Source organism: Heterodontus francisci, chromosome 1, assembly GCF_036365525.1.
Source record: "Heterodontus francisci isolate sHetFra1 chromosome 1, sHetFra1.hap1, whole genome shotgun sequence".
NCBI lineage: Eukaryota > Metazoa > Chordata > Chondrichthyes > Heterodontiformes > Heterodontidae > Heterodontus > Heterodontus francisci.
This window is the reverse complement of record NC_090371.1, coordinates 174,996,257-175,012,218: the sequence shown is the minus strand read 5'-3', so window position 1 is coordinate 175,012,218 and position 15,962 is coordinate 174,996,257. Positions and strand designations below refer to the sequence as shown.

General features: G+C 42.0%; 1 protein-coding gene across 1 annotated transcript in view; it reads right to left on the bottom strand.

Annotated features, from left to right (window-relative positions):
* Positions 1-15,962, bottom strand: part of wdfy3 (WD repeat and FYVE domain containing 3) — a 498,547-nt gene that overhangs the window by 278,241 nt on the left and 204,344 nt on the right. The window contains exons 8-10 of the mRNA XM_068038896.1: positions 13,036-13,202; positions 11,572-12,039; positions 2,374-2,475 (exon numbers count right to left, since the gene is read on the bottom strand). Coding sequence (XP_067894997.1) covers positions 2,374-2,475; positions 11,572-12,039; positions 13,036-13,202 — 737 coding nt within the window. The remainder of the gene's footprint in view (positions 1-2,373; positions 2,476-11,571; positions 12,040-13,035; positions 13,203-15,962) is intronic.

Genomic DNA, 15,962 nt, shown 5'->3' with positions numbered 1-15,962 from the left:
ATTCATTTAGGAACATCCATAGCTGCTCAAGAATCAAGAAATAAATACTAAAACAAAATCTAGACCCTGGATGTATTACTCTACTGTTTTATGCCACGATACTAAAATTACATTTGCTAGGTAGGTTTAAAACTGGTTTTCTCGTCACACAACCTCATTTGCCGCACTCATGATTTGATTGCAGTGTTCGGTTATATTCGCAATTCCTCAAATAATGAAGCAGTCATGTCCATATCCAGGTTTGGGCAGATGAGTGGCAAGTAACATTCATGCCACACATGTTCCAGGAAAGGACCTATGCAAGAGAGAGTCTAACCACCTCTCCTTGACATTCAATGGCATTTCCATTGTTAAGATACCAACTGTCATGAAGACCCCCATCTGCCAAGAATGAGGCATATTAATTTTGTCATATGAGAATTAATTTTAAACTGGAGTTGCTGGAGTGAAGAAATTACTTGCTTAAAGAGATCACCAGACATTTGGCTGGAGGATATTTGCATACTAAGAGACGGTGATTAGAGTGACAAAGCAACTACTCCCTGGTCCAATGAACCCAAATGGATTTTGATCACCAGACACTAAAGGTGTAAGGAAGCTCGCATTCCAGTGTCTGCCAAGATGGAGAATCCACAAACGCAGGAGTGGTTAAACCAGCTGGTCACATGACTAAACAGCTGACCCAAGCTTTTTTGAACTACACACAGGACAGTTTGAAGACAGAGTGCAGATTGCAACTGAACATGGAACAAGACACCCTCTCGCCTGGCTGGCTCTCTCTCGCTTTCTCACAAACCTCCAGACCCAATGAAGTCACTTAACCCTCAATAGAGAAAAGACTCCTACATCGAAACAAGTTAAAAGCGTGCACTGGGCCCCAACGAACGACAAGACCTAGCGGCAACCAAAGACTTCAGATTGAACTCAAAGGACTGTAAATATGCCCAGCTAATGCCTCAAGCCTTTACCCTTTATTCTTTCTGCTTTTTCTGTCTCTATCTGCGTGTGTGTTTATCGCGTATGCATGCTAGCGTGGTCATGTCACGTATTCGTAGTCATTAACCGGATTAGAGTTTAAGGTTAATAAACTTCCACCTTTCTTGTTTAAATCTAAGAAAACCTGTCCAATTGATTTCTTTGTCTTACAACTGGAAAGCAGTGAACAAGGATTCACTGAGGGGGGGAGCTAAAATTAAACCCTGTTACGGTTAAACCAGGCAAAAGCTGAGAGGGAACCCCTAGACCCCTTTCTCACCTGGTCGTAACACCAACCATCTATATCCTGGGGGTCACCATTGACAAGAAACTCAACAAGACCAGCCATGTAAATATTGTGGCCATTAGAGAAGGTAAGAGGTTTGGTATTCTATGCTGAGAGGCTTATCCACAACTCCCTCCCACCTTACTCCCCAAAGCCTTCCCACCTACAAGTCAGGACTGTGATGAAATACTCTCCACTTGCCTGGATGGGTGCAGTCGCAACACTCAAAAACCTGAGTACAATTCAGGATAAAGCAGTCTGCCTGACCAGCACTTCAGCCACTGACGTACTTTAGTTACAGCATGTACTATCAACATGATGCACAGCAGTAACTCAAGGTTTCTTCAACACTTCCCAACCACATGACTTCCATCAACTAGAACTGTGAGGGCATCAGGTGTACGGGAATGTCATCACCTCTACGTTCCCCTCCAAATCAAACTCCGTCCTGATTTGGAGATATCATCGTCATCCATGGGTCAAAATCCTGGATCTTGCTACCTACCAACGTGTGGGTGCTCCTTCACCACACGGACTGCAGCGGTTCAAGAAGGTTCACCAGCATCTTCTCAGGGCATCTTGGGATGGACAATACATGCTGGCATTGTCACTGACAGCCACATCCCAAGAATGAATAGTAAAAGAAAAGTAGGGAGTTTGGGGCTCTTGGGTACATAGAGGTCTAATCCCCATTTGCTATTTGGGGTTTGTTTTTCCCAGTTAATTTTTTTTAAAAACCTTTCCCTCACTAGTAGCAAAATGACAGTAGGAAGATTTAAAGAAAAAATCCACAGACAAACAGATTTGAACACTTAATCTTGAGTACAGCCTTCAGCCATTAAAAGATTTTCTTTTCTTAAAAAAGTTCTCTCGTGAGTGAAATTTCATGATGTTTATCTCAAAAGAATCTACTCCACTCTGTTCTGCAGAAGAGTTGTTGGAATGAACTTGCATGGAGGAGCTGACTGAATAAAACTATGTGCCATTTTTGCATAACGTACATGTCAAAATCCATGTGTTGGTGCAGAATTAAGTATTTCCTTCAAAAATAGAATTTGTCCAGTACTGTCTATGCCTATTAGGTAGAACTTATTAACGAATCCTCTAATTACCTGCATTGGTGTTTGATCCTTGCAGCAGTACTGTCAGCGTCTCCATCACTAATAGGGCAAGCTGTTTTCGGTCCTCCAATGAACTATTTGCTTTAGATTCCACTTTTCCACAAAAAACAACAAATTTTATAGTTAACAAATAATTTAAAGTCAATTAGTTACTTTTAAAATTACAATGCTGCTGCAATGTGCTTACATGTCATAAGCGTAAGGAAGTTACGCTAAATCCAAATCGAACCATGATTAGACTACTCTTTGAATACTACATGCAGTTCTGGTCACCATATTAAAGAAAGGATATAGAGCACTGGAGAGGGTGCAGAGAGGATTTACAAGGAGGATACCAGAAATGCATGGATATACAGATCAGGATAGATGAACAGGCTGGGTCTCTTGGAAAAAAGGCATCTGAGGAGTGACCTAATAAAGGTCTTTAAAATTATGAAAGGTTTTGATACAGAGAGAATGTTTCCTCTTGTGGGGAGGAGCATAACTAGAAGCTTCAATATAAGATAGTCACCAAGAAACCCAACAGGGAATTCAGAAAAAACTTATTTGCCCAAAGATTGATGAGAACGTGGAACTTGCTACCACAAGGATTGGTTGAAGCAAATAATATTGATGCATTTAAGGGGAAGCTAGACAAGCATTTGACGGAGAAGGGAATAGAGGGTTTTGCCGATAGATTTAGATGAGGAAAGATGGGAGAGGCTCAAGTGGAGCATAAATGCTGGCATGGATTGGTTTCTGTGCCGTATATACTATGTAATCATAGCTATAAAGAAAAAAACCCTCTAATTTCACAAACTACGTTATCAGCAAGTTTAAAAGTTTCGTTTATTTTCATCAAGCTACAATACAGTGAATCTATACACACTTTGCAAAAAAGTCATACCAGACTCCAACTGCTGCTTTGCTGTTCCTGCCAATTATTTTCTCTCATCAAAGCATGGGCTCCTTACTGAGGTATAGTTACACAGCATCCTCTAAGATGTTATCCAGGGAGAGCCTTGGCAGTGACTATCATAGGATATTTGACTATGTCCATGTGTGTACTTCCAACAGGGATCACTGGATAGCTATCAGGAGCTGGGACACAAGGCCGTTTCAAAAGTAGTGCACCCCACTGAAGTGCCGCTAGCTCTGCCTGGACTGAAATCAGTTAACTTAGCACAAACCTAAAACTCTACTATGGATCAGCTACATACGAGATAAACTTCTAAACACGCCATTGCAAAAATAACTTTTTGTCCAGTGTAGATGAAGTCACTGAGAGCAGGACTTCTAATTGCAACTTACATGTACTTCCTGGCTATTGCAACAAATTCCATTCCCGCTGCATTAATGGATAGCAATGGAAATATGGTCTAACACATAGTTGTAGTCTAATGAACAATGCAGATTAACACTCATAATATTGGTACCGAAGAATGCTTCACATCTGTGCTATCTGACAAATCAAATAGTCTCAATTAATGCCAAAGACCTGCAGCTAAAATACATTCAAATCTTGTTTTTAAAATTGAAAATTCTGCATGTCGCTATGATAGCTCTGAAATCGAAAAAAATATCTTTAGCTTTTATTTACACATAACAGTACAAATTACCAGATTTTTGTTCTGAAGAAGGGTCTCTGACCTGAAACGTTAACTCTGCACAGATGCTGCCAGACCTGCTGAGTATTTCCAGCATTTCTTGTTTTTATTACCAGATCTTTAAATCTCCACCAAAAGAGATCGCTCATTAATATTTTTTTCTTGAATAAAATTTTTTTAATTGGAAGTGAGCACCTGAACTCATCATTTAAAATATATTCCCTACCATTATCACCCTAACAATGCTCAATGGTTTCTCAAAAACCTGGGAAAGCTGCACACTGATCAATCCCCACAAGCACCCCCAACCCTGGGAGAGAAGCAGCGGCAGAGGAGAGGATTTAAAAAGCGCGACAAAACCTCAGAGATTTGGAGAGAAGCAGCAGGAGGTTTGGAGGCAAATCACAATCAACAGAGTGCGCGGGGGAAACAGAAAGCCAACCAGGGTGAGTATACCAGTAACCCTCTAATTTAATCTAAGTTAAATAAATATAAAATAAGACTTGATCGAATCATTAGTATAAAAACTAAGGCAGATGTTATGAGTTACCAGATATAGAGAGAGACCAGCAGGGAGGGTATTGGTTCAAATTAGGAGCTGGGAAATTAAAATATTTTCAATCAGGGTAGTGTAACAGTAAGTGTTGTAAGAAGAGTATAAACAGAGGATGGCTAGAGCTAATAATAATTACAATAGATTGTTTAAAAAGGGAATAGTGGTTTTTTTAGATCATGGATGGGCAGCTGTGACCTATTGCTTGCAATTCCTGTGCCATGTGGGAACTTAGGGACACTTCATGTCTCCTGGGAGACCATGGGTTGGATTTTATTTTCCCGCTGTGAAAAAAACATGCCGCGGGCGCAGCCTAGGTGATGCCATGAACGGCATCAGATGTCTGCCTAGGCGCTGGCGCCATTTTCAAAAGGCTGCCAGCCCTGCTTAGAAACTGCAGAGTTTCCCCCCCACCAACCCCTACACTCAAAGTAAATGTTTGACCCGTTTCTCCTCCCCCCCCCCCCCCACCAATACACAGATTGCAGAGTTGACCCCTACACCCCTCAACTGCACAAAGTGCAGAGTTCACCCCGCTTCCCCCCCCCACTTAAACTACAAATGCAGAGTTGACTCCATTCCCCCACCCCCACACTAAAAATGCAGAGTTGATCCCCAACCTATACTAAAAATGAAAGCAAAATACTGCAGATGCTGGAAATCTGAAATAAAAACAAGAAATGCTGGAAATACTCAGCAGATCTGGCAGCATCTGTGGAGAGAGAAGCAGAGTTAACATTTCAGGTCAGTGACCCTTCATCAGAACTAAAATGCTCTGATTCCCCACCGTGATGGCGCCTGCTTTCCCTGGACAGGAAAGTGAAGGTGTGCAAATGCCGCCCGTCGCACTGAGGATCCAGAACCAAAGGTAAGATTGCGGAAAATTGGATTTAAATGTCTGCAGACAGTTTATTTAAATATTTAAAGTCAGGTCCTGTCGCAGAGCAACGGTGGGGGGGGCTGCCACGGAGCTTTGCCGCTGCCGGGAAGATTGGACCTGGCAATCCCAGCGTCGGGCCACTGCCAGTGCAATCTTCTGACCCCCCAACCCCCATCACAGAGCCTGACAACAGGAACTGAACAAAATTAAACCCCACATGTGTAAGAAGTGCCCCCAGCTGCTTCAGCTCGAGGTCAGGATTTCCAAGCTCAAGGTGCAGCTGGCATTATTGCGAAACATCAGGAAGCAGGAGTGTTTCCTGGATTGTACCTTCCAGGAAGTGGTCACCCCACAGGCAGTAGGAGTTCAGGATGGTAGATGGGTGGTTATCTGGAAGAGTAGGAAGAGGCAGGTAGTCCAGGACTTTTCGGTGTGTGCGCCGCTCTCAAACCGGTATTCAGCTTTGGAGATTGCTGAGAGTGACGACACCTTGAAGGATTGCAGTCCAAACCATGGCACCAATGGGCAAGGGGCTATACAGGCGGGAGCAACAAAGTGCAGAAATGCAGTTGTTATAGGAGATTTCATAGTCAGGGGGACAGACAGGCATTTCTGTAACCGTCACTGTGAGTGTCACATGGTGTGTTGCCTCCCTGGTGCCAGGGTAAAGGACATCATAGTGAGGGTGCAGAATATTCTACAGGGGGAAGGGAGTGAGTCAGACGTTGTGGTGCATGTTGGTACCTACGACATAGCAAGGGCAGGTATTGAGGCCCTATGGTCAAATTTTCAGGAGCTAGGGAGGAAGCTAAAGAGTAGGACCTCGAGGGTAGTAATCTTTGGACTACTCCCAGTGCCACGTACTAGCGAGAGTAGAAATAGGAAGATAGGGAGGATCAATGTGTGGTTTGTAGAAGCGAGGGCTTCAGATCCTTGGGGCACTGGGACCAGTTCTGGGGCAGGAGACACCTCTTCAAAAGGGATGGGTTGCACTTCAACAGGACTGGGACCAATGTCCTTGTGGGGAAGTTCACTAGTGTGATTGGGGACAGTTTAAACTAAATTGGCAGGGGGGTGGGCACCAGCATATAGAAGTAGAAAAGAGCAACAAGGTGCATAAGCTGAGAGTGTTAGTACTACAAAGGTGCACAGAATACTGAGAGTTAGGTAACATTAGAGTAGGGAATAAATAGAAAGTTATTAGGTGGGAGCAGAGTGGGGAACAAGTAATAAAGTCTAAATCAGGGTTAATGTGTATGTATGTGAATGCATAGAGAAGCAGTTAATAAGACTGGTGAGTTACAGGCACAGACTGACATGATGATGTGGCTACAACAAAGACTTGACTCAAAGAAGGGCAGGATAGGTGTACCTACCCACACGGACTGCAGCGTGAGTGCCACATGGCGTGTTACCTCCCTGCTGCAGCGGTTCAAGGAGGCGGCTCACCACCACCTTCTCAATGGCAATTAGGGATGGCCACTAAATGCTGTCCAAGCCAGCAACACCCACATCCCATGAACGAATATAAAAAAAGGACTGGATATCAAATATTCCTGTATACAAAATGTTCATGAAGGATAGGAAAGGAAGAAAAGCTGGAGGAGTGGCAGTATTGATTCAGGAGAGGATTACAGTGCTCGAAAGAAAGGATATCCCATTGGGGTCAAAGACAGAATCTATTTGGCTAGAGCTAAGGAACAAAAAAGGTGCAACGACATTGCTTGGTGTAGTCTACAGGCCACCAACTAGCGGAAAGGATATAGAGGAATAATTTTGCAAGGAAATTGCAGAGAAGTGCAAGAATTATAGAGTCTTTATAATGCAGGATTTTAATTATCTGAACATAGTGTAAAGGGCAGAGAGGAGCAAAAGTTCCTAGAGTGTGTTCAGAAAAATTTTCTACAGCAGTGTATTTTCAGTCCAACAAGAGGGGAGGCACTGCTGGACCTGGTTCTTGGGAATGAGGTTGGCAAGTGGATCAATTATCAGTTGAACATTTAGGTGACAGTGATCAATGTATCATAAGGTTTAGGTTGGCTATCTGAAAGGACAAAGAACAATCTAAAGAAATAATTAACTAGGGTAAAGCCAACTTCAATGGGGTAAGAATGGATCTGCGCCAATTAATTGGAATCAAAGGTTGGCAGGAAAAACAATAGCTGAACCTTCAAAGAAAAGATAGTTTGAGCACAATCATGGTATATTCCCTCGAAGGGGAAAGGTAGAGCAAACAAATCCAGAGCTCCCTGGATGACAAAAGAAATAGAGAAGAACAAAAAGTGTGCTTTTGACAGATGGCAGGTAGATAATACAATTGAGATCCATACAAAAATACGAATTAGGAGTAGGCCACTCAGCCCCTCGAGCCTGCTCCGTCAGTCAATAAGATCATGACTGATCTGATTGTAACCTTGACTCCACATTCCCGCCCACCCCCCTATAACCTGTCACTCCTTTGCTCTGCCTTAAAAATATTTAAAGACTCTGCTTCCACTGCCTTTTGAGGAAAGGAGCTCCAAAGACTCTCAACCTTGAGAGAAAAAAAAATTCTCCTCATCTCTGTCTTAAATAGGCAACCTCTTATTTTTAAATAGTGACCCCTAGTTCTAGATTCTCCCACAAGGGGAAGCATCCTTTCCACACCTACCCTGTCAAGACCATTCAGGATCTTATGTGTTTCAATCAAGTCACCTCTTACTCTACTATACTTCTAAGATCCAGGCTGAACATAGAAGGTTCAGAGGGGAAGTGAAAAAGCAAATAGGAGTAGCAAAGACAGTGTATGAAAAGAGACCGGCAGCTAACATAAAAGGGAATCCCAAAGTCTTCTACAGACATATAAATAGTAAAAGGGTTGTAAAAGGTGGATTGGGACCGATTAGGAACCAAAAGCTGGATTTACGCACAGAGGTAGGGGGAATAGCTGAGGTATTAAATGAACACTTTGCATCCGTCTTTACCGAGGAAGATGATGCTACCCAGGTCACGGTGAAACAGGAGGTAATTAATAAACTAGAAGGATTTAAAATTGATAAGGAGGTGGCATTAGATAGGCTGTCTGCACTTAAAGTTGATAAAGCACCAGGACTGGATGAGATGCATCTAAGGATGGACAAATGCAGGTTAATTAAGGAAAGCCAGCATGGATTTGTTAAGGGAGAATCCTGTTTAACTAACTTGCTGGAGCTTTTTTTGAAGGGGTAACTAGGAGGGTTGACGAGGGCAATGCGGTTGATGTGGTGTACATTGACTTCCAAAAGGCATTTGATACAGTGCCACACAATCAACCCGAGAGCAAAGTTTGAGCTCATGGAATAAAAGGGACTGTAGCAACATGGATACGAAATTGGCTGAGTGACAGGAAGCAGAGTAGTGGCTAATGGATGTTTTTCGGGCCAGAGGAAGGTTTGTAGTGGAGTTTCCCAGGGATCAGTGCTGGGACCCTTGCTCTTCCTGATATATATTAATGACTTAGACCTTGATGTACAGGGCACAATTTCAAAATTTACAGATGATACGAAACTTGAAAGCATTCTGAACTGTGAGGAGGATAGCATAGAACTTCAAAAGGACATAGACAAGTTGGCAGAATGGGTTGAAGAAGTTCAATGCAGAAAAATGTCCAGTGATTCATTTTGGTAGGAAGAACATGGGGAGATAATATAAAATAGAGGGTACAATTCTAAAGGTGGTGCAGGAACAGAGGGACCCGGGTGCATGTGTACATAAGTCATTGAAGGTGGCAGGAAATGTTGAGAGAGCGGTCAATAAAGCACACAATATTCTAGGCTTTATTAGTAGGGGCACAGAGTACATGAGCAAGGAAGTTATGTTGAACTTGCATAAGACACTAGTTTGGCCTCAGCTGGAGTACTGCATCCAGTTCTGGGCACTGCTTTTAAGGAAAGATGTGGAGGCATCGGAGAGAGTGCAGAAACGATTCACAAAAATGGTTCCAGGGATGAGAATCTTCATTTACGAAGATACACTGGAGAAGTTGGGACTGTTTTGCTTGGAGAAGAGAAAGTCAAGAGGAGATTTGATAGAGATATTCAAAATCATGAGGGGTTTAGAGAGAGTAGATAGGGAGAAACTGTTGCCATTTGTGAAAGGATCAAGAAGAGGGAAGAAGATTTAAGGTAATTGACAAAAGAAGCAATGGTGACATGAGGAAAAACAATTTCATGCAGTTATTGGTTGTGATCTGGAGTGATCTACCTGAGAGTGTGGTGGAAACAGGTTCAATCAAGGCATTCAAAAGGGATTTAGATAGTTACCTGAAAAGGAAGGATGTACAGATTTGTGGGGAGAATGGCACTAAGTGAATTGCTCACTCGGAGAACCGGTGCAGATATGATGGGCCGAATGGCCCTCCGTGCTGTAACAATTCTGTGATTCTGAACTCTGTTCTTCTGACTCTGGCATCTTGTGAAATCCCACCACTGCCCCCTCCCCCTGCAACCCCCACCCCCCAAACTTTTGTTCACTACTGGTGGCCATGCCTTCAGCCAACTACGCCCACACTATGGAACTCCTTTCCTAGATTTCTCTGTTACTTAACTTTCCTCTCCTCTAAGAATGTCCTCAAATCATGTCCCCCACTACCCAACCCTCTTGTCGACCAGGGTTTTGATCGCATCTCCTCGTATTTCCTCCTTTGGCTGAGTGTTCATATTCTCTTTATGCCTCTGAAGTACTTTGGGACATGAGTTCTACAAGCTAGGGGCGCTTCAGTTAAATGCAAGTTGGTGTTGTTGATCCAAGTTCCAGCATATTTTATACTAGTTCCAACTGGAATTTTGAAGCAAAGAAATCAAAAATATTACAGGCAAGAGTACTAGATTCACTTTTTCATTGAAATAGGAATAGAAGTACAGACTGCAACCTTCAAAACATTGGTAAAAATTCCATAGATTAAAAATGGAATTTGACTCATTCCGTTAATGCAGTCACCATCATTTTAAGCGCGATAGTGATTAATCGTCTTTTCTGCTGAATCACTATTGCAGAAATACACCTACATGGGCAAATGCTGGAAATATTAAACTGAAGTTGGGCAACAGCTAATAACTGGTGAAATGGGGCGTGCAATAGTCCCAAACTACAATGACATAAGTCTGCATTTGCATGAGCTGAGACCAAATTCCAAGTAGGTCATTTTTGCAATGGGTCTAATTCAGTCTGAGCCAGCTTTATTGCATTTTGGGGACTAATTGTCCATTTGAAACAATTTTACTTAAAGTGTAGCAACACTACATTTTTTTTCATATGGATTCTCTATTATTTAAGGAGTCATAAACAATTCTTGTCAAATTTGAAGTTATTAGAATTAGAATTAGAATATTACAGCGCAGTACAGGCCCTTCAGCCCTCGATGTTGCGCCGACCTGTGAAACCATCTGACCTACACTATTCATTTTCATCCATATGTCTATCCAATGACCACTTAAATGCCCTTAGAGTTGGCGAGTCTACTACTGTTGCAGGTAGGGCGTTCCACGCCCCTACTACTCTCTGAGTAAAGAAACTACCTCTAACATCTGTCCTATATCTATCACCCCTCAACTTAAAGCTATGTCCCCTTGTGTTTGCCATCACAATCCGAGGAAAAAGACTCTCACTATCCACCCTATCTAACCCTCTGATTATCTTATATGTCTCTATTAAGTCACCTCTCCTCCTCCTTCTCCCCAACGAAAACAGCCTCAAGTCCCTCAGCCTTTCCTCGTTAGACCTTCCCTCCATACCAGGCAACATCCCAGTAAATCTCCTCTGCACCCTTTCCATAGCTTCAACATCCTTCCTATAATGCGGTGACCAGAACTGCACGCAATACTCCAGGTGCGGTCTCACCAGAGTTTTGTACATACCAATGAGTGTTCCACGCTTTCGTATCGCATAAACATGTGAAAATGTTGGGCAGAAAATGACCAGCAGGTCCATCAAGGCAAGCTCACACTCAGATGCCTGTAGTGCCATGACTAGACACTTCCTAACCCCAACAGGCATGTAATCGCCTGGGACAGGCAAAACAACAGAAAGAGTAATCCAGGACCAGAAAAAAACCCAGACAACAGCATACATGACAGATAATGGCCACATCAATACTGGCACTTCCATTCTTCAAGGGAGCATTCACACGAATATAGATAAATAAATAAATTTACCTGGTTCATTCAAACTCTGAATGGGCTCTTTTAATAGAGCAGCATATTTGTGCAGAAGATTCACCATCACTTCAAGCAATCCAACCTCTCGATACACATCCCTAAAAATAGGATCATGGCGAGCAAATTTCAAAAGTGTCTTCATTGCAGTGATGCTGCAGTGGTAAGAGGTGCTGGACTTTAACAAGATGCTGATACTTATTAGTTCTTTGCATGGAATATAGTTTAAGCTGAAGATAATAAACTCCAACATTTCAAAGTACTTGGGCTGCACCTCAGGTGCTTTGGAAATCTTCTCAGCAAACTGTGAAAGTGTGTGCTGAGATTCTAGGATGAAGTAATTAACATTATCTGCAATGTAGAGGTCTGAAATGGCATCTAGGATTATTCTGGCAAGATGGCTTGATTTTGCTTTTAAAAAGGCGACCTGAAGAACAGAGAACGCTTGGATATTTTTTACTGTGCAACCTAGTTTAAGAAAAGAAATAACAGTATTCAATGCACAATTTTAATAACTTGCCCCTAATTTCAAAAAATGCATTTTACCTATCCACATTTATATTACCAAATCACTTAAAATAAAGTGAATGGTATTTTGTGGAAGTAAAAATAAACAGCAGCACATTTTTGCCATATAGTTAAATAACAAATGAAGTCCCTGCAGAATTTAATTTTCTGATGCGTTTCATGACCAAAATGTCATCAATTCCATTATTAATACTGTCTCCTGAGTTTTATATGCCATCTTAAATTTTGAATTATTTCCTAAAACATAGTAAATCAATGAGCTTTTTCTGCTGCTGTCCATTATCAAATGCTCAGGTCCTCTTGATTTATTATAATGCTTTCCTCCACTAATGCTAACTACTTAACTTTTTCCTTATGATACTGCGTAACAGAAAAAATAAGGAAAATACCCAGTATATGACTTCTCTAGCCAATTCTGATATTTCCCACATTTTATTGCAAAAACCTTTTATGCCAATTACTGCACTTCAAAATAACTGCTCAGCAGTCCCCAAGTACAATTGCCTAATTCAATATTTTCCTTCACATATTAAAGTTAGAGATGCAATACAATCTGTACCAGTTTAGAGTTGGTAATTTTTTAAATTATGTCTAATAATACATCCAGGAGCCTAACTCAATAGTAAACATGAATTATGCCATATTATTTTTAAGTATTTTATCCAAAAACTAATTTGCTGTAAAGCGTAAGTAATCACTTGAAAGCAAATTATATTTAATGAAAGACAGTACATAATTTAAAGGTGATTAGCAAACATTTACCTGGTGATAAAAAAACAGCAACAGGAACTCTCATTTCTGGCATAAAGGTGTGGCATGTATAATGTGGTTGGCATAAGGTTACAATGTCACATTTGCAAAACAATAAAAAAGCTAAAGATTTTCATGAGGATATTACTCCTTAACTCAACACTGAGAATCAATTGATAGCATCACCTTTGCCAGAAGGTTGTGGTACTGCAAATCCTGGCAGAAGAAAAGGTGCTCCACTAGTTATGCCAGTAGATCTCAATTCATTGATCCCATATATTGTCAATGAGGTCACCAACTGAACCAAGTCTTTCAGGGCCTCTTTGGCATCAGGGTCTTTTGTTTGCTCCAATCTAAAATGTACATATACATAACTATTAGTTTGTAATGGCAACTGCTGTATAAAACAGTACAAAGAAAGGATTACATACAGGATGGGGACTGTCAATATAGAAAAAGAAAAGCTTTGGAGGAACAACTTTCTACAGAGTATTCCTAATATGGCAACAAAAAAAACAAGAAAATGGCCCCAATGTGGTCTTTGGTATACTACAAGCCAGCCATTTTGAAGGCTGGAGTTCATTTAAATATAGTTTTCAAGTTGTCCACATGATTAGAGTGCTGACAGGCTGATGGTCATTACGAGAGAGCTGGAAATCCAGTGGGGCAGCCACTGAGCATGAACCTTAAAAGGGAATACTCGATAGGTTTTGGGGGTCTGTAACAGAGGGCATAACTGAAGGAGCTGAGGACTTTGCAGAAGGAGCATAGAGAGAAATCCAGATAAACATGGAGGCTTAAAACCGCCAAATCAATAAATTAATATTTCCAGGCATGCTTCCAACGATGCATCTAACTTACACTGCACCTGGTCATTTCCTATTCCATACTGCCCATACCACTGAGCAAGAGTCTTGCTGGTGATTACAAAAATGGCACTGGGGTCCGAAAGACATCATAGGAGCCCTATTGGCATCAAATATTGAGGCCCCTTATGAGGGAGCCCTGACTCCTAACTCGAGGCCCACTTGAAAACTGCATTGGGTGGCAGTTAAGTTTTTTTTTTAATGATTTTCTTTAAACTACCACCCCCCACATGCTGAAAAACTTGATGGTCGAGAAACAAAAACATCCCTCAATACTTCCTCCTATTAGGAGATATTATCATTCCCATCTTCCACAATAGCATTTCTGATTTCCAGAGAAGGTGGCACCTTGGTCAGTCCAAATCTGACATGTACTTGACCATAGAATCACATTCCCTTGCCCCTTTACCTATACTTGTTAGAATGTGACTGATCTATTAAGATTCCATTGGAGAGTGAATTAGAATTAGAACATTACAGCGCAGTACAGGCCCTTCGGCCCTCGATGTTGCGCCGACCTGTGAAACCATCTGACCTACACTATTCCATTTTCATCCATATGTCTATCCAATGACCACTGAAATGCCCTTAAAGTTGGCGAGTCTACTACTGTTGCAGGCAGGGCATTCCACGCCCCAACTACTCTCTGAGTAAAGAAACTACCTCTGACATCTGTCCTATATCTATCACCCCTCAACTTAAAGCTATGTCCCCTCGTGTTTGCCATCACCATCCGAGGAAAAAGACTCTCACTATCCACCCTATCTAACCCTCTGATTATCTTATATGTCTCTATTAAGTCACCTCTCCTCCTCCTTCTCTCCAACGAAAACCACCTCAAGTCCCTCAGCCTTTCCTCGTAAGACCTTCCCTCCATACCAGGCAACATCCTAGTAAATCTCCTCTGCACCCTTTCCAAAGCTTCCACATCCTTCCTATAATGCGGTGACCAGAACTGCACGCAATACTCCAGGTGCGGCCGCACCAGAGTTTTGTACAGCTGCAGCATGACCTCGTGGCTCCGAAACTCGATCCCCCTACTAATAAAAGCTAACACACCATATGCCTTCTTAACAGCCCTATTAACCTGGGTGGCAACTTTCAGGGATTTATGTACCTGGACACCAAGATCTCTCTGCTCATCTACACTACCAAGAATCTTCCCATTAGCCCAGTACTCTGCATTCCTGTTACTCCTTCCAAAGTGAATCACCTCACACTTTTCCGCATTAAACTCCATTTGCCATCTCTCAGCCCAGCTCTGCAGCCTATCTATGTCCCTCTGTAACCTACAACATCCTTCGGCACTATCCACAACTCCACCGACCTTCGTGTCATCCGCAAATTTACTAACCCACCCTTCTACACCCTCATCCAGGTCATTTATAAAAATGACAAACAGCAGTGGCCCCAAAACAGATCCTTGCGGTACACCACTAGTAACTAAACTCCAGGATGAACATTTGCCATCAACCACCACCCTCTGTCTTCTTTCAGCTAGCCAATTTCTGATCCAAAGCACTAAATCACCTTCAATCCCATACTTCCGTATTTTCTGCAATAGCCTACCGTGGGGAACCTTATCAAACGCCTTACTGAAATCCATATACACCACATCCACGACTTTACCCTCATCCACCTGTTTGGTCACCTTCTCAAAAAACTCAATAAGGTTTGTGAGGCACGACCTACCCTTCACAAAACCGTGCTGACTATCTCGAATGAACTTATTCTTTTCAAGGTGATTATAAATCCTATCTCTTATAACCTTTTCCAACATTTTACCCACAACTAAAGTAAGGCTCACAGGTCTATAATCACCAGGGCTGTCTCTACTCCCCTTCTTGAACAAGGGGACATTTGCTATCCTCCAGTCTTCCGGCACTATTCCTGTCGACAATGACAACATAAAGATCAAGGACAAAGGCTCTGCAATCTCCTCCCTGGCTTCCCAGAGAATCCTGGGATAAATCCCATCTGGCCCAGGGGACTTATCTATTTTCACACTTTCCAAAATTGCTAACACCTCCTCCTTGTGAACCTCAATCCCATCTAGCCTAGTAGTCTGAATCTCAGTATTCTCCTCGACAACATTTTCTTTCTCTACTGTAAATACTGAAAAAAAAATATTCATTTAACGCTTCCCCTATCTCCTCTGATTCCACACACAACTTCCCACTACTATCCTTGATTGGCCCTAATCTAACTCTAGTCATTCTTTTATTCCTGATATACCTATAGAAAGCC